This window comes from Neovison vison, chromosome 5, assembly GCF_020171115.1.
Source record: "Neovison vison isolate M4711 chromosome 5, ASM_NN_V1, whole genome shotgun sequence".
Lineage (NCBI taxonomy): Eukaryota > Metazoa > Chordata > Mammalia > Carnivora > Mustelidae > Neogale > Neogale vison.
The window spans coordinates 82,850,276-82,870,064 of NC_058095.1; the positions used below are offsets into that span (position 1 = coordinate 82,850,276).

The following is a 19,789-nucleotide window of genomic DNA, read 5'->3' on the forward strand; positions in this document are numbered from 1 at the left end:
CATGATCTCAGGGTCCTGGGATGGAGCTGCCCATAAGGCTCCCAGCTCAGCGGGGAGTCTGCTTCTTGCTCTTCCTCTCTCCCTCTGTTGCATGTGTGTACTCTCTCTCACTCTCTCAGATAAATTAAAAAAAAATCTTAAAAAAAAAGATTTCATTCTTTTTTATGGCTGAATAACATTCCATTATATACATACGTCACCTCTTCTTTATCCATACATCTATTGATGGATAGTTAGCTGCTCCCATAATTTGGCTCTTATAGATAATACTGCAACAAACAGTGGGGTGCACATATCCCTTTGAATTAGTTTTTTGTATTTTTTTACGTAAATACACGGTAGTGTGATTACTGGATCATCGGGTAGTTCTATTTTTAATTTTTTGAGGAGGCTCCATACTGTTTTTCAGAGTGACTGCCCAGTTTGCATTCCCACCAACAGTGCGGGAGGGTTCCTTTTTCTCCACATTGTTGCCAACACCTGTTGTTTTTTGTGTTTTTGATTTTACCATTCTGACAGGTATGATGTGGTATCTCATTGTAGTTTTGATTTGCATTTCCCTGATGATGAGTGATGTTGACCATTTTTCATGTGTCTGTTGGCCATCTGAGTGTCTTCTTTGAATTAAAAAGTCATACGGAAATTTACATCCATCAACCCAGCAATTCCACTTCTAGGAATTTTTCTTAAAGAAATAGGGATGTAGAAGACATTTACATATACAATGTATTATTTAAAATAATCAGAAATTGGAAAATAAGTATCTAACAGTTGAATTTTGCTTAGACAAATTGCCATGCATTTATATGATAGAATGTCATGGAGCCTTTAAAATTAGGATTTTGAAGAAAAGGTATTAGCATGGAGAAATGTCCATAATATATTAAGAAAAAACTATCAATGAATGTATAGTATGATGCTAATTTTGTACAGGTATACATTTAGAAAATACCATAAAGAAAAAGTGTTAATAAAGTGTATCTCCAGGTAGTGAGATTTTAAATGTCTTTTACATTTTTCTTAATGCTTTGGTGTTTGTACTTTCAGTATAATGTGTAGATTTTTTTCTTTTGGATTTTAGATTTATTGGGATTTTGAATCTATGGATTGGATCTTTCATTAACCCTGGCAAATTCTTAGCTGTAATCTTTTGAAATATTGCCTTTGCTCCTTCTCCATTTCTGTTCCTTCTAGTATATTGGTTAGATATATATGAGACCTTCCCTATTTTTCCTGTCTCTGAACCTTCTTTTCATACTTCCCATTTCTTTGAGTCACCATATAGCATACTGGATAATTTCTTCAGCTATGTAAATATTGTTCAGATTAGCAATTCTTTCTTCAGCTGTGTGTTAAATCTATCTACTGAGTTTTAAATTTCAATTATTATTATTGTATTTTTAATTTCTAGAACTTCTATTTGGTCATTATTTATGATTTCTTATTCTCTGCACATATTTTTATCTTGTCTTTTAGTTCTTTAAAATTGTAAATATAGTTATTTTATATTATGTGTCTGGTAATTATAAAATCTGAAGTCTTTGGAGTTCTATTTCTGCCATCTGTTATGCTTATTTATTGTCACTTACCAAGCCACATTTCTTTGGACATGTAATGAGTTTTATCTGTGGCTGTGTAAGGGTAGATTAAAAAATGAATTCTTTTGCTGGTGAGAGGGAAAGAAATTATTACTTCTCCTTCAGCTATTCACTGGAAAATCACTTGTGGGTTTCTTTGAGATGTAGAATGAAGATAGATTCCTCTAGAAAGTATTTGCAGGTCTTTTTCCCAGTTTGGAGACACCTTAAACCCAATTCTGTATGAAGAGTTTATGTCAAACTGGCAGTGTGAATTCAGGCTACAAATCTGCATGAGAACTAGCTATAGCTACAAGTTATCTGAGGCACCATGCCCCTTATCCACTTAGCACCAGATTAAAGCAGGCAAAGTTTCTTGTGGTCCTTGGAGAGGGAGGGATTTCTAATTCTTTTTTTCCTTCTAATTCTTAAGCTGAATGTGTGGTCTTTTGGGGTGCCAGGTTTTTGGGTACTATTAGATTCCTTGAATGGACTTTAGCCTTAACCCTAGTGCTTCCCACTAGGCCATGGAAACTGAGGCTTAAGTTAATCCTTGACCCCTTTCTTTCTCACCATTTTGCACAGTGAATCTGACAGGATATCATAATGGTTTTAATTTTAATTATAACTAGAATCTTAACCACTTCACAGCACGTCAACTCTTACCTCTAGTCTGAGCCACTGTCCTCTCCAGCCTAGGTTACCCAATCTTCCTGCTTCTGCCCTTGCACTCTATCAGTCTGTTCTCAATACAGCAGCAAGAGTGGCCCTTTTATAGGTCAGATCATTTTACTTCTCTGCTCCAAACCCTGAATTTCTCATTTCACTTAGAGCAAAACAAACTTTTTATAATGCTCTATTAGACATCTTACCTCTCCAACCTCATTAACTACCACTGTCCCCTCACTCATGTTGTTCAAGCCGCATGACCCCTCTGGTATTTCCTTGGCCATGCAAACTCACTCTTGACTCAGATAATCTCAGCTCCTTTAAGGCTTTTCTCAAATGTCACACTTTACAGTGAAGCCTGTTGAATCTGCTAAATACTGTGAAGTTTCCCACCCCACTGGACTTCTAATTCCTTTACTCTGCTGTACTTTTTCTTTTTCTTTGCATGCACACTTATCAGATTCTAAGTATTGTCATTTTCTCATTTTTTGTGTTTATTTTTTATTATTCATCTCACCTTACTAGAACGCAAGCTGCTTCATGAGGGCAAGAATAATTCTTTCCTGAGGAATGCAAACCACAAACTCTCAATCACATGGTGTGTGCTCAAAATTTACACTATTTGTGTGGTTTAAGAAAACCTAAGCCAAAAAATAGAACAAGGTGCTACTGAGTTAGTAATGACCCCAGAACTCAAAACTAGGCCTCAAAGAATTCCAACAGAAAAAGTTCTAAAGAACAAAAGCTCAGAAATACATATCACTAAATGCCCAGAACACAAAGAGTGAAACTCAGCAGAATTAAATTACGGAAGCAGCATGAAAACTGAAGATACTGGAATTACCATATGAAAGCATTAAATGACTATTTAAAGAAATAAAAGATTAATATATGGCAATCAAAAAGGACTTATGAGACTAAAAATGAATAAAAAAGAACTTTTAGGACTGAAAATTACAATGATAGAAGTTAAAACTCAGTGGATGGGTTAAATAGCAGATTAGGCACAACTAAAAATGAACGGGAGGAGACCATGCAGAAAGCCATTGACAGAGACAAAGAGATGAGAATAAGACAAGAAATTAAAAAGAAAATGTCTTGATGTAAATTTATTGGAGTTCCAGAAGTAAGGAGGCAATGTTTGAAGAGATAATGGCTAAGAATTTTCCAAAGTCAACAAGGGACAGCAGTCCACACTCAGGAAGCAGAAATCCTAAAGGGAAATCCATATAAATGCTGAACACCAAAGAAAAGAGAAAAGTCTCTTTTAAAAAAAAAAAATGCAGTGAGAGGTGTTCTTAAAAGCCTCCTTACAGAGAATGACCTTGTGCTTATAATTATAATTCGCTTCAAGTGGCATTCACATCCCACTTAGATACACATAATGGGAAAATTTCCATAACTTCTCTATATAAACACTAAAGAATGGTCTGGTGCTTACCTGCCAAAGTGCACAGTTTCCTCAGAGTGGGTTTCAAGGGGATTCTTGGAGACATGTGGTAAGAAGTTTTCTTAAAAATTTTGTATAGCACAAAAAAAGTGGCTTCTTTTTTTTTTTTTTTTTTAAACTGTCTGAAACTGCACTGGGAAGAGAAATCAGTTCTTAGAAAAAATTTTTTAAAGATTTTATTTATTTATTTGACAGATGGAGATTACAAGTAGGAGAGAGGCAAGCAGAGAGAGGGGGAAGCAGACTCCCTGCTGAGCAGAGAGCCCCTGATGTGGGGCTCGATCCCAGGACCCTGGGATCATGACCTGAGCTGAAGGCAGAGGCTTTAACCCACTGAGCCACCCAAGTTTCTGCCAATGAATGTGTGTTACGTCAGCCGACAGGCAGCAACTGTCAACCTTCTGAGTGGCTCCAACTGTCAACCTTCTGAGTGGCTCCAGCCAACAGCCAGCAACTGTCAACCTTCTGAGTGGATCGAAAAGCTGCCTGGCGGGGTCTTTGCCTAGTTTGGGGATCAGGGTAATGCTGGCTTCATAGAAAGAGTCTGGAAATTTTCCTTCTGCTTCAATTTTTTGAAACAGCTTCAGGAGAATAGGTGTTATTTCTTCTTTGAAAGTTTGATAGAATTCCCCAGGGAATCCATCAGGTCCTGGGCTCTTGTTTTTTGGGAGGTTTTTGATCACTGCTTCAATCTTGTTACTAGATATCGGTCTATTCAGGTTTTCAATTCCTTCCTGGTTCAATTTTGGGAGTTTATAGTTTTCCAGGAATGCATTCATTTCATCTAGGTTGCTAAGCTTATTGGCATATAACTGTTGATAATAACTTCTGATGATTGTTTCTACTTTCTTGGTGTTCGTTGTTATCTCTCCCTTTTCATTCATAATTTTATTAATTTGGGCTTTCTCACTTTTCTTTTGGATTAGTGTGGCCAATGGTTTATCGATCATATTGATTCTTTCAAAAAATCAGCTTCTAGCTTCATTGATACGTTCTACTGTATCTCTGGTTTCTACCTCATTGATCTCAGTTCTTTTTTTAAAATTTTTTTTTTTAAGATTTTATTTTATTTATTTGAGAGAGACAGTGAGAGAGAGAATGAGCGAGGAGAAGGTCAGAGAGCAAAGCAGACTCCCCATGGAGCTGGGAGCCTGATGTGGGACTCGATCCCGGGACTCCAGGATCACGCCCTGAGCCGGAGGCAGTCATTTAACCAACTGCGCCACCCAGGCGTCCCTGATCTCAGTTCTAATCTTGATTATTTCCCTTCTTATGTGTGGAGTTGGTTTGATTTGTTGTTGATCCTCCAGTTCTTTAAGGTGTAGAGACAGCTGGTGTGTTCTGGATTTTTCAGTTTTTTGGGGGGAGGCTTGGATGGCTATGTATTTCCCCCTTAGGACCGCCTTTGCTGTATCCCATAGGTTTTGGACCGAAGTGTCTTCATTCTCATTGGTTTCCATGAATTGTTTCAGTTCTTCTTTGATCTCCTGGTTGATCCAAGCATTCTTAAGCAAGGTGGTCTTTAGCTTCCAGGTGTTTGAGTTCCTTCGGAACTTTTCCTTGTGATTGAGCTCCAGTTTCAAAGCATTGTGATCTGAGAATATGCAGGGAATAATCTCAGTCTTTTGGTATCAAAATGGATAAAAGGACTCAACATGAGACAGGAATCCATCAGAATCCTAGAGGAGAACATAGGCAGTAATCTCTTCGATATTAGCCACAGCAACTTCTTTCAATATATATCTCCAAAGGCAAAGGAAACAAAAGCGAAGATGAACTTTTGGGACTTCATCAAGATCAAAAGCTTCTGCACAGCAAAGGAAACAGTCAACAAAACAAAGAGGCAACCCATGGAATGGGAGAAGATATTTGCAAATGCCAGTAGAGAAAAAAGGTTGATATCCAGGATCTATAAAGAACTACTCAAACTCAACACACACAAAACAGGCAATCATATCAAAGAATGGGCAGAAGATATGAACAGACACTTCTCCAATGAAGACATACAAATGGCTATCAGACACATGAAAAAATGTTCATCATCACTAACCATCAGGGAGATTCAAATTAAAACCACACTGAGATACCACCTTATGCCAGTTAGAATGGCCAAAATTAGCGAGACAGGAAACAACATGTGTTGGAGGGGATGTGGAGAAAGGGGAACCCTCTTACACTGTTGGTGGGAATGCAAGTTGGTGCAGCCACTTTGGAGAACAGTGTGGAGATTTCTCAAGAAATTAAAAATAGAGCTTCCCTATGACCCTGCAATTGCACTACTGGGTATTTACCCCAAAGATACAGATGTAGTGAAAAGAAGGGCCATTTGTACCCCAATGTTTATAGCAGCAATGGCCACGGTCACCAAACTGTGGAAAGAACCAAGATGCCCTTCAACGGATGAATGGATAAGGAGGATGTGGTCCATATACACTATGGAGTATTATGCCTCCATCAGAAAGGTTGAATACTTAACTTTTGTAGCAACATGGATGGGACTGGAAGAGATTATGCTGAATGAAATAAGTTAATCAGAGAGAGTCAATTATCATATGGTTCACTTATTTGTGGAGCATAACAAATAGCATGGAGGACAAGGGGAGTTAGAGAGGAGAAGGGAGTTGGGGGAAATTGGAAGGGGAGGTTAACCATGAGAGCCTATGGACTCTGAAAAACAGTCTGAGGGGTTCGAAGGGGCAGGGGGTGGGAGGTAGGGGGAACCAGGTGGCGGGTATTATAGAGGGCACGGATTGCATGGAGCACTGAGTGTGGTGCAAAAACAATGAATACTGTTACGCTGAAAATAAAAAAATATATATTAAAAAAAAAAAAAGATGCCTGGCTTCCTGGCTAACCGTAGATGATCATAGTCCTGGCTGACAGCAAAAGTCCAGCCCAGAGAGAGTGAACCCTGCAGTCTTATAAACGAAACAGTTGTTTATGGTTGTATGTTGCTGTTAGTTAAGCAGCATTATTGTGGAAATAAATAACTGACACACCCAGGTTCCTAAAAGGTAACTCTGGATTTCCCTTTTCCACTGAAATAACTGCCAAAGATGTATTCCATGGAGTAATGATATTTAAAAAGCATATGAAAAATCTGAGATCTATTTGTATGTATTTCATGATTCCTCTATTTTCAATAAAAATATTTATCTTCCATGTTAATTTGCCAAGAATTAGGCAGCTCTACTTGAAACCCTCCTTCCCTGTGGGTGGAGATATAAAATTGTACAACCACTTTGGCAAACACTTTACAGTTTCTTTAAAGTGTTAAATGTACACTCACCATACAGCCCAGCCATTGCACTTTTAGAACTAAAAACTATGTCTCCACAAACCATAAAAGACTCAATCTCAAAAAACAGACTGAGTGTTGCTGGGGAGGGGCAACGGGAGTGGGTGGTGGGGATATGGACTTTGGGGAGGGTATGTGCTATGATGAGTGCTGTGAAATGTGTAAACCTGGCAATTCACAGACCTGTACCCTGGGGATAAAAATATGTTATATGTTTATTAAAAAAATAAGTTAAAATATAAAAAAATTAAAAAGAAAAAAATATGTCTCCATAAAGACTTGTATACAAAAGTTCATAATAGTCCCAAACTTGGTTCAAACTGGGTTAAAAATTAGCCATTCATGATGGTTAATTTTATATGTCAACTTGACTGGGTCACAGTGTGCCCAGATATCTGGTCAAACATTATTCTGGATGTCTCTATGAGAGTGTTTTTGGATGAGATTAACATTTAAATTGGTAGACTGAGTGAAGCAGATTGCCCTTCCCAATGTGGGTGATCTTTATTCAACCAGTTGAAGCCTTAAATAGAACAAAAAAGCTTACCTCCTGTGAGTAAGATAGAATTCTCCTATCTGATAGCCTTTCACTGCACATTGCCATTTTTTTCTGCCTTTAGACTTGAACCAAAAACATTGGCTCTTCCTGGATCTTGAAGTCTACTGGCCTCGGGACTAGAATTTACACCTTTGGCCCTCTGGGGTCTTCAGCTTACCAACTGCAGATTGGGACTTGTCAGCCTCTATAATCATGTGAGGCAATTCCTTATTTTATAGACATATAAGTATATATATTTGTGTATATATTTATATTTATATTTATATATGTATATTCCCCCTCCCCCCTGGAGAGCCCTAACATACCACCCAAAAGTTCAATAACAGATGAATGAACAAATAATGGAGTTCTCAGGAATAAAAGGAACAAACTATTGAAATCTACAACAACAGAGATGAATCTTGAAAAAATTATGTTGTATAAAAAAGACAGAGACAGGGAGTTCATACTATATAATTCCATTTATGTGAAATTCTAGAAAAGACTATTCTATGATGTCAAAAAGCAGGTCTGTGATTGCCTGAAGTTGGTGGTAAGGAAGAATTGACTAGAAAGAGCACAAGGAGAACCTTTTTGGGTGATGGAAATGTTTTTGAGTATGGTGATACACATTTGGCTTATACATGTGGCAAACACAAATTGCATCTCAATAAAGTTGAATTTCTTTTTTTAAAAGAATTTATTTATTTGAGAGAGAGTGAGAAGAGAGCATGAGAGGGGAGAAGGTCAAAGGGAAAAGCAGACTGACCATGGAGCTGGGAGCCTGACACAGGACTTGATCCCGGAACCCTGGGATCATGATCTGAGCCAAAGGCAGTTGCTTAACCAACTGAGCCACCCAGGTGTCCTAAAGTTGAATTTCTAGAAAGAATTATTCATCCCTGGCAAGAGAATAAGCTTTGCTGATATGATATTCTTTGATGCTCTAGTCTGTCAGATGAAGTTTAGACAGTGAAGCAGAATCCAAGTTTTCATCCTTTTAGTCATTCACTCATTGGGTCACTGTTAAGGGCCTACTATGTGCCAAACCATGGTCCAGGGAGATATGGTCCCAGCCCATCTAAAGCAGAGAGGGACAATGAGGAGCAATCCTTACTGGGTCCTCTATCCGCTTCTAGGCCATAATACCCAAAGTTCCTAACCTCCTAAATGGCTCATTCTAGAGGTGAATAGTAAGTTGGAGGTTGGGCTGGTATTATAACTTGGCATATTGGTGTTCAGTGGGTTACAGCCTCTGCCTTCAGCTCAGGTCATGATCCCAGGGTCCTGGGATTGAGCCCCACATCGGCCTCTCTGCTCAGCGGGGAGCCTGCTTCTCTCTCTCTGCCTGACTCTCTGCCTACTTGTGATCTCTGTCTGTCAAGTAAATAAATAAAAAATCTTAAAAAAAAAAAACAAAAAACCAAACAGAGGCAAATATGAAGAAGTCACCTTTAAGTTACGGACACCCAAAGAGTGTGAGAATGTAAAGAACTAGATTAGGAGATCAGGGCTTCAGACTCTGTAAAGCAGCCCTGCGTTTGGTTTCAAGTGTCAGGAATCCATTTGCAGGGTCTGTGTGAAACGGCTGACTAGACGTGGCTGGAGGCTAAGTCAGGGTCCCACATGCTGAGTGGGGCTATTGCCCTCAGATGTGTCCCTGACCAGGCATTGGCGTCTGCTGACCTGCCACCGGGGCCAATTTGGGGGTTGAGTGGGGTGGCATCAGCGGTGAAGGCACCTGTGTGAGCGGAGCATGCACAGCAGGCCAACAGAGCAGCCCCAGCTGAGCAGGGAACAGACAACTTTCCAACAGGCAAGTTTTCTCTTCGGACAGCTGTCACTGTTACACAGACCGTTCTGACTCCCTGAAGTTTCCCCCATTTGGTGTCAAATAGCTGAGTGTAATCTTACATGCCAGTCCTTCAAATGTGACCGTACATAGGATAGCGATGATTTTTCCTCTTCAGTCAAACAACTCAGCTCCTTCATCAATTTCCTATCTGGTATTCCAGATCTCTCTAGAGTAGTTCTGGCGTTTTCAACACTGGCAAAATGTCGCCCCTCAGCCTCACTGCTATCTAGGGCAGAAGAGAAGTGGGAGGGCCTGCGTTCCTGACTGGGCTGGGGGCTGTTGCCGATCTTCCCATGCATGTCACACTGCTGGCTCACTGGAGTTGGGTCACATGTGCTCCTGCCAGGGGTATCTCTCACTTGTGGAGCTGGATTTTGGACCTAAATACAGGTTCTTACCTTGATCTTTATGTAGATTCACTGAGTTGGATATAGCCCAGCAGTCTGGGATGACAAGATATTGGGGGACTCTGTGTATCCCATTCAGCAAGTTCCTTCTGTCCTATTACCTATGTACCTATCTGTTTAGTGAACACACTTTTTGTATCTTCATCCATTTCATGGTACAAATGTTGAAGAAGGATGGGGCTGGGCATACTACACTTCAGGCAGGGTATGAAAAATGTCTCTCGGGACACCTGGGTGACTCAGTTGGTTGAGCGTCTGCCTTTGGCTCGGGTCATGATCCTGGGGTCCTGGGATCGAGCCCCACATCGGGCTCCCTGCTCTGTGGAGAGCCTGCTTCTCCCTCTCCCTCTGCCTGCTGCTCTGCCTACTTGTGCTCTCTCTCTCTGTCTGTAAAATAAATAGATAAATAAATAAAAGTTTAAACAATAAACAAAAATAAATAAAAATAATAAAATAAAGTTTTTTAAAAAAGTATCTATCTACTCCCAAACACTGACTCCTTTGATGGGCTGACTAATGGTTCCCCAATTCCCAGAATTTGAGAATATTACCTTAAAAGGAAAAAGGGACCTTGCAGAAGTGACTAAATTAAGGGTCTTGAGATAGGGAGATAGTCATGGATTATCAGAGTGTTCCTAAGTGGAATTATCAGTGTCTTTGTAAGAGGGTGGTAATAGAGAGAAATTTGATAGCTGCAGAGGTGCATGAAGGTGGCGTGTTCATGGAAGCAGATATAGGTTGCAGTGAGGCAGCCAGGAGCCAGGGAATGCCACAGCCTTTAGAAGTGGAAGAGACGAGGAGCGCCTGGGTGGCTCAGTCAGTTAAGTGTCTACTTTTGGCTCAGGTCATGGTCCCAGAGTCCTGGGATCAAGCCCTGTGGCGGGCTCCCTGCTCTGTGGGGAGGCTGCTTCTCCATCTCCCTCTGCCTGATACTCCCCTTGCTTGTGCTCTCTCTCTTTCTCTCTCTATGTGAAATGCAATGAAATGAATGAATGAATGAAGTGGAAAAGACAAGTGGTGAATTCTCCGCTGGAGCCACTGGAAGGAACCAGCCTTATCAACAGCTTGACTTCACCTCAATGAAATTGGTCTTAGACCTCTGGCCTCCAGAACAGAGTGAAGAGAAATCTGTGTTGTTTTAAGCCACTAAATTTGTGGTAATATGTCACAGCAGCCCCAGGAGGCGAATATACTCACTTTGGCTACTCAGTGACAGTCCTCCAGGCATGCAGGTGTGTGTGGTCCTGGTCTTTGACTAGTCCACCAGCATGTCTTGCGGCAGCTTGTCCCAAACTGGCTGAAATTCAAGGGCAGTCTTACTTCTTGCTTCTGCCTTTTCACACTTGATGAAGAACCACAGATGGCTGTGGCTGCTTCCATCGCTTGGTATTCCCTTGTCCCTGGTCTCTCAGACCTCATCTTCATGATTAGAAATTATTTAGAATTAAATTTAGAGATGATAAATAAATCAAACTTAAGATTCAGTACTTTGGTGTCAATCTTAGGGTTTGTATTCATTGAGTATATATACATATGTATGAATATATACATACACATATTTTCTCTTAGATCAACCTTGTTGGCATATAAGTAATATACAGTAAAATGAACCTGTTTTAAGGGTGTAGTTTAATGAATTTTGAAAAATGTATTTGTGTAACCACCACCACAGTTAAAATGGAGAACATTTCATTCTGCCAGAAAGTTTCCATACATCTCTTGCAGTCAGGCCTTTCTTTTTTTTTTTTTTTTTTTTTTTTTTTTTGCAAAACAATCGGAAAACATTTATTATACTGAAATGTATACATCCTACTATTAAAAAAACAAAGTAGCAAATCTGCTGGTGCCATAATTTAACCTGCTTCACTGGGACAGACTAATGGTCAATGCTGCTTGGTATAATTTCAAGTTCAATGAGCTTTTAAGTGTAACCCCACTTCTAAAACCTGATGAGAAATTCAAAATAGCACACAGCATTAAATGACATTTATTTCCGTGTATCTTTGAGACTCAAAAAGGAATGCTAAACAGACAAGCAAAAACAAATATGCTCACTTCTTTCAAGTGATTGGTACAGAAAACGTGTTCATATGGAAGCAAAGGGAGATGACAGAAAGGATGGTTCCTCTGCTTTTAGGGTCTATAGGAGTTACAGATATTTTCAAACTGAAGATGAAAATATTTAGAGACTGGGCTTCTCTGTATCCAATAACCCTTTAAGAATTAAACACAAAAGGTCAAAGCTTTTACCCACTGAAGTAGTTTGTCTTCTGGGGGATTTCAAAGCCTAAATTACTCATTCCTATTTCTGCCTGAACAAAGGTTAAGATTCAAATAAACACATTCAGAACCAAAACAGCTGGGTAACTGGTCAGAGCTGCTACAGTTAAAGGGAAACTGAAGTCCGCTACACCACATGTGGGCCTCACATATGCTTGCTGGTGTGCATGGGGAAGGCTTCGGGCAGAGCGAAGCAAGAAAGGAAAATTGCAAAAGCAGTGGACTCCCTTTAAGAAGTGTACTGGCAGACAAGCATTTGGTTTTGTGGAAGAGGCACCCTTTTTATAGAAAAAGAAGTTATTATGTGGTGTATAAGAAAGCCTCTTAAATAATCACCAAAATATTTACCCATGATTGTACTAAAGCTCGTATTTCAGAAGTGTGGGGGTATTTTTATGGTACAATTTAGTGTTTCATTTATGACATCTCATTTGCCACAAATAATTTCAACTTGTTGATAATGAAGACCCCTTAACAGCAAGTCGGAAACGGCCATACATTTCCCCCTACCTAGGTCACCTGTTTCCATTGTCTGGGACAGGGCTTTAAAAACATTCAGGAACAGGGTGGGGTGGGGAGGGGAGGGACAGAGAAAGAGAGGAATACCACACGAGTTTAAAAGTCAAGGGACTTCAAAAATAAAAACCAGAAAAAAAAGCTCTAAAAATGGAAGCAGAAGCAAAAGGTTTTCAATAAATCTGTGACAAAGCAAAAACACAAAAGTCTTTGTACCTATTAGGATTTACACTGATCCTCTCACCAAGGTACTCTTGATAATGCAGTTTGCTCCAAGCCCGCCTTCCTGGCTCGGATCTTTCCCCATCTGGCACGAGCCCGTCACACACACCCTTAGACATGATTTCTTCCGAGAAGGTGCCAAGCCTCTTACCTGACCCCTGATCGCGGTCTCGGCACATCGCATCTGCAGACAGATTCCGTGCTGGCTCCACAACAGCACTGTCCCCCACCCCTGCTCTGGGTCAGCATAAGGTTCAGGCAATAAAAGCCAAACTGGCACAGAAAGGTAAATGCCCACAGTACGTTTTTACATTCATTTCCAAACCGCATACAGTGTAAAAAGACAGCAAAGGCTGCTTCTAGGAACTGTATCTACTGGCCTCTGCCAGAGAAGCAGGCAGCCCCGCTGGCACGTGGCCCCAGAGCCGCACGCGTGCTGTCCCGACGTGCTCCCTCTCACGAGGATGCTTGGCTATGGCAGTGACAGTGAGGAGATTCGCCTCTCATACAGCTCATTAGAAAGGTCATCTTGTGTTTTCAATATGAAACATTTCATACGGTAAAATCCAATCCCAAGACTTCTTGGATTCAGTCTTCACACACTTTTAAGCGTGACTTTATTTGGTACTGAATATAGTTCAGACTAAGTACAACATCACTTCAAAACTATGTGGATACCATCACCATTCTCAGCTTTTACTGTGAAGAATAAAAAACAACTCTCATCTTGAAAGTTCTGAACCATCTGATCGCTAACAAGAATGTGAATACCGGTGGGCCCCTGTCTGTAGACCTGGTTAATCTGGTGGAAAGGAATATTAAACACCAATGCAAGTTTTCGAGCAACTTCTGAAGCAACCATTTCTTCCAAGTAGATTGCATGATAAACGTAGGGCGTCCCACTGCCACTGTCGCCTCCGCCGCCAGCCGGCTGCTGGCCCTGCAGCGGTGAGCTGCTCGGCTGCTCCTGGCAGACATAGATGGTCAGGCGGGGCCTCACCGACCTGGACTTCAGGGAATTATAGAGCCGAATTCCATCGGCTGCACCACAAATTTGTACTAGATCCTCCTTTGTCAGTTTTAATAAGTCGGCACCTGAAAAATTGGAAAACAGTCTTGTGTAGGAAGAGAATCTGTTTTTGAGCAGCCATTGTTGGGTTTCCTGGATCGTGGCTGAAGGCTGAAGTTGTTCACTGGAGGCCTGTGAAACTCCATCTCCCTGATGGTTTGGGGAAGAAGAATTGCTGTCGGGGATGCTGCAAGTGCCCTGCTGTGGGGACGTGAAGGCGGGCGCTGTGGAAGGGCTGCTATTCACGTAGGCTGTGGGGGTATCGGGCCATGGAGAACACTCGGTGAGGATGGTGGTGTCATAGGATGGCTGATATTTTTCCTTCTCGTGAGCTGTTCTCTTCTCCATCTTCTCTCGGTCCGTTTTTTGTTTCCTGTCTGCACCTTTAGGCTTAAACACTTTGATTTGGCAGCTAGCTGAGTGTAGATGATCCGTGTATTCTCCGTTTTCATTTTGCTTAAAGGTGTCGACCTGAATCCTGAAAGGTACTCCCTTCTCACCTCCGTGCTTCCGGGGAGTAAATTCTGTGCTGATGCAGTGTACCTGAATGAAAGCAGAAGTGCGCTTCGCAGGGTCCCACAGAAATTCAACCGCATTTAACTGGCTTGGATTTGTCCTTGTGTCAATTATTCCCACAGACATTGGAATATCTAAATCGAGAAGTCTGTCTCCTGGACGATTCCACTTCCAGCCTTCAAGCTGTTGATGCTCTGTATATTGTAGCCGTCTGTCATGGAATACAACTCTTATGATGCTCTTTACCAATTTTCCAGTGATCTCAGGCATATCTCCCATTTTCCGGTTATCCAGCATCCGAATTTCATAAGACTGACCTTGGTTCAAGTACGTGAGAGTCTCGTCGTGCAGTTTTACTGCAGGCGAGGTGGCAGCGCACATCACATACTGAAAGGGTGGGTGTTTAGTCTCACCGTCCAGTGGAAGGCTGGAATCTTCTTGTTTAAAAATGGGCAACGCCAAGACATCGCTCATGCTGTAGGCGCCGGCGCCCAGCTCCTGCCCGATGCCCGAGAGGCTGGCGTCGAAGTCGTGCACCAGCCCGGACTCGATCACCTCGTCCATCTTGAGCACCCAGGCCATCTTCCGGCCTCGCCGCCACCCGGCGCGGCCTCCGCGAGCAGGCGTTGGGGCCGGCGCTCCGCGGGCGCGCCCTGAGGGAGGGCGCGGGTGAAGCCTCGGGCGGCGCGGCGGATGGTCACCACAGGCGGCCCGGGCGGCGGCCGGGACGAGAGCGTCCGGGGCCCCGCAAGCAGGGCACGGCGAGCCCGGCGAGCAGCTGCAGCGGGAGCGGCCGGGCAGCCGGCAGCGCCTCCCTCCCGCGGGCGCCGGCCCCGCGCCTCATGCCGCCGCCGCCCACCCCCTGCGCCGCTAGCGCTGCAGCCGCCGCCGCCCGCCCCGCCCCGGAGCCCCCGGCCGCATCCTCCCCGGCGCCGCGCGGGGGCAGGAGCTCAGCCCGCCCGTCACCCGATCCCCGGTCTCGACCCCAGCCCTCGGCCCACCCGCCCAGGTACAAGCTCCCCGCCACCCCGGCCAACCCCGCCGCCGCCGCTCCGCCGGCCCGGACGCTGGCTCCTATATCGCAGTCAGGCCTTTCTAAACCCTGATCTTAGACAATTACTGATCTACTTCTGTCAGCACAACATACTGGTATATTGGGTATTTAATATGTTTGTAATCTTTAGGACAAGCTGGCATATTAGGGAATCTGACAAAATTGGCTTGTAATTTCTTTTCTTTCTTTCTTTTTTTTTTTTTTTTTTTTACCACATATTGGTTTTTTAATATCACTACATACAATCTAAAACCAGGTCCAAAGAATTATTCAAATAAACATGACATAGTATGTAAAAGTTAGAAGATCTCACTGTGGTTGCAAATCAAAATAAAACCTTGCTTCTGGAGATAATAACTAAGACTAGAGGTGATCATTAACATTTTTATAATAGTTTCAGCCTGACATGGGGAGAAACAGTAAAAGTAAACACAAATAACGAGTATTAAATTATATTTTTGGAGATTTCTTTTGTCTTGGCTGCCAGGAAGCTTAGAAATAAGTATTAGCACTCATTCTCAGTGAATGTATTTGGCTTGTGATTTCTATGTGAAACACATAATAATTATAGACTCATAATTGTTTTAAGATTTTATTTATTTATCTGAGAGAGGGAGAGTTAGAGAGAGATAACAAGCAGTGGGGGAGAGGCAGAGGGAGGGGAAGAGGCTGACTTCCCTGCTGAGCAGGGAGCCTGATGTGGGGCTCATTCCCAGGACCCTGCGATCATGACCTGAGCCCAAGGTGGAAGCTTAACTGACTGAGCCACCAGGTGCCCCTAGACTCATTTTTAAGTTAAAAAGTTTAAGAGCATTTGACTGTGTGAACGATATTGGAATATACACAAGAATTTTGAAGTTCCTATATTTATTACTTTCATTTATTCAATTTTTGAAGAGTTACTTGAGGTTGTAAAGTTTTGTAAGTTCAAGGTATAGGTTGAGCCATTCAGGCATTTGAAAGAGTTAAGAATGAAACAAGTATATTAAATTTATAAATGCAGTTCAAAATGTTGAGAAGAGTTAAATGATTGTAAGAGTTTAATTGGTTCAACTAATTAATTTGTTCACCTAAGGTGATTATTCTTATTTTATTTAAAGTTTACCAGATTTATACATAGTATAACAAGATTTGTACAATGAACATCAAGGCTAAAGGAAAACAAGGTTTTGAATTTGAACTTTATTTTTTTAACTTGAACTTTAATAATGAAATATCAATTTGGAATTTAAGTAGTTGTAAAGTCCTTTCTGTGCATTAAAGTCTCCCTTGCTCATGACAACACACACAAACAAACCCAAACACACACACACTCAGTCTTCCTCCTTTAGTTTGTACAGTGCTGGACACCCTCACACACTTGATCATGAATCCTTGACTATAGGCCTTCGGGTTTCTTTCACAGAGCAGTACTCCTGCAGACTGCGGAAGTGGGGATGGGGGTTTGGGGGTGAAGGAGCTTGCCTCCTGATGACATCATTAGCGTGATAACAGGTGGGTCTCAAAGTTAAACTTTGAGTGAACATTGGAAGGGAAACCTTCATACTTGTGTTTAGATCTCTGATATTAGTACTGGATTTTTAAAAAATTATTTATTTATTTATTTGAGAGAGAGAAAGAGAGAAGGGGGAGGAGTAGAGGGAGAGGGAGAAGCAGACTCTCTGCTGAGCAGAGGGGCTGAGTGGGACTCGATCCTAGGATCCTGAGGTCATGACCTCAGCCAAAGGCAGCTGCCTAACCGACTGAGCCACCTAGGTGACATGGTGCTGGATTTTCCTTAAGAGAAGAAAAAAAAATTCTTCCTTTCCAGACCCCACTGCTTTCTCTCTGAATGTTCTGTTCCTGGTTCGTGGCAGGAACAGTGTGTCTGATGCAGTCAAACATAAACCTAGACATGTTATGTTTCCCCATGGAACTGCAGGGCGTGTTGTCCATAATGTGGGCATTAATTTCCCTACCAGCTGATGGATGCCCTAGGGGAGGTAAGGGTTTTCAAAGCACCTTTGAGCAAGAGAAACAGAAGTTCAACCTGTTTCCTATGGCCCCATCCTTGCCATAGCTCCCATCTCTGCAAATGGTGTGCAAAGAGATTTGGTATCTATCTGCCTCTCACTCTGTCTGGCTCAGGTCCTAAATATTGTAAGAACAAACGTGAAAGTGCAAGGAGGGAGAACAGAGTCCACGCTTGGTTCAGGCAGAGTCTTGTCTCTGCGGCCTCCGAGTCAAACACTCTCACACACTGAGGCACACATGCGCACACACATTTAGATAAATGCTAAAATGCAGATGGGGGATAATGTGCTCTCTGAATGTCTTTTGAGGATCTTGGAAATACAATTCTTAACTCAGGGATGTTTTTAAGACCATTCTTTTTTCTGTGCAGGGGACCCCACTGCACGTGTTTTGATAATCATTATCCCATTTGTCCCGCCGCAGACACGGTAAGCTAAGGATGATGAGTTGCAAGGTTGGAGCCCTGGGATTCAGGGGGCTGTGCTCTCATTCTGCCCTCTTTGGTGGCATTTGTTTCCTGTCCACCCTTGTCCTGGCTGCCTGCCTCCTCCTGTCCATGTGGGATATGGTAGGGAGGAAGAGTTTCCTAAAGGTTTATTATAAAAATGTATATACTTCTTCTGAGCTCTTTCAAGACAGGACTGCCTTTTGAGGATGATTTTTTCTCATTTGGTTTGTTTTACACTTTCAGGGAAAATCAGAATGAAGGAGAGCTCATATTCTACAAAAAAGTATCTAGTTTCTATATTTGGAAACTTGTGTCCAGTGGAAGCTCTTGGAGGCTATATAACTGGGGAGGGCAACGAGGGCCCCCTTGCCCACATTATGGACAACACGCCCTGCAGTTCCATGGGGAAACATAACATGTCTAGGTTTATGTTTGACTGCATCAGACACACATTAATGCTGCACACAGATAGATGGGTAAGAGTCAACTTTTCCCGGGAAAGTGGTGTCTATAACCTTCACTGAGGGACTGTTTAGACCTATTAGAACCCAAAAGACTGTCTTGCAGAAGTTGCAAGTTTTGATCCAACAGCTTGGATGTGTTTGGCTCCCATGGTGTGCAGCAACGGAGGCATTCTTATTCATCCATTCAGTATTTAGCACATATTTATTGACAACTTAATTAAAACTCTAAGTCATTAAAAAAACTACAAACTCTTTTGTTTTTCTCACTGAAAAGTTAATGAAAACTCATTAAGTGGCTCAAAGATTCCAAATCAGGGACCACAGCAGGGTTCTGGGCAGGTTCAGAGCTTACCCAGCTGACTTCTTTTTACTACCTGCAACTCCACAAGAAGGCTTTGAGCCAAGTGTGACAGGATACGGCCAGCTGCATTAGTCACCTCAGGGACCTGCTTCCTTCTGCGGTTTTCCTTCCTTCTTCCTCCCATGGTCTCCCTCATTTCCATAAGGAATAATTTTAGAGTGAATAATGATGACAGAAAAAGGGTGGACAGAGATGATGTAGAAAAGAAAAAAGAGACTTCTGGAATGAAGAAATGATCTGTTTCCTGCTCTCGGTGTGTTCCCTAAGTGTGTTTAAATGCAGGGGTTGTATTATATACTCGGGTGTTGTATCCTATATGTGTATATCTTAGTTCAATTTAAAACATTTTTTTAGTTTTTGGAAAAAAATATATAAATTCTAATTCTAATTATGGCAAAATACACATAACATAACATTTATCATCTTAACCATTTTTCAGTCAATCCTATTAAATACATTCAAATTGCTGTGTCCTGTAGCTACCATCCATCTCCAGAACTTTGTCACCTTCTCCAACTGGACAACTCCCCCTTTTCCTCCCTAACATGCTGTCTCCATGATGTTATCTATTCTAGGTAGAGGAAAAAAGTGGAATCATCAAGTATGTGTCCTTCTGTGACTGGCATATTCACTTAGCATAACGTCCTCAAGTTTCATCCATGTTGTAGCCTGTGACAGGATTTCCTTTCTTTTTAGGGTTGAATAATATTCCATTGTATGTATAGAACTGCCTTGGTTTAAAATAAATTTTATAAGTACAACTGTGTAGGCCTCAGGAAATTTTGCTGAGGGTTACTTTCATGCATTTTCGCTGAGGCTTTACGGAATGCTACTATAGGTCAGGCACTATGCACAGTATGTTCTATCCATTCCCACTTCTTCCTCGCAAACTTATTTTCATTTTTCAGATGCGAAAACTCATCCACAAAGTCAGAGGTTAAATAACTTCCCTGAGATCCCATGGCTGCAAAGGAGCAGTGCAGAGTTCTGACCCTTGTCTGTGACCTTGGAGGCGGCTGGGCCTGGAGTATGGGACAGTGTACCCTACAGTG

The 19,789-nt window shown here is 41.9% G+C and overlaps 1 protein-coding gene across 1 annotated transcript; it reads right to left on the bottom strand.

Moving 5' to 3' along the window:
- Positions 1-11,526: 11,526 nt before the first annotated feature.
- Positions 11,527-15,044, bottom strand: LOC122906901 (upstream-binding protein 1-like). Its single transcript, XM_044249384.1, has one exon. The coding sequence runs from the start codon at positions 14,977-14,979 to the stop codon at positions 13,468-13,470; it is 1,512 nt and encodes a 503-aa protein (XP_044105319.1). The 5' UTR covers positions 14,980-15,044; the 3' UTR covers positions 11,527-13,467.
- Between the last annotated feature and the right edge of the window lie 4,745 nt (positions 15,045-19,789).

Coding starts and splice junctions, on each gene's coding strand:
- LOC122906901 (XM_044249384.1), bottom strand. CDS start 14,979: ATGGCCTGGGTGCTCAAGATGGACGAGGTGATCGAGTCCGGGCTGGTG.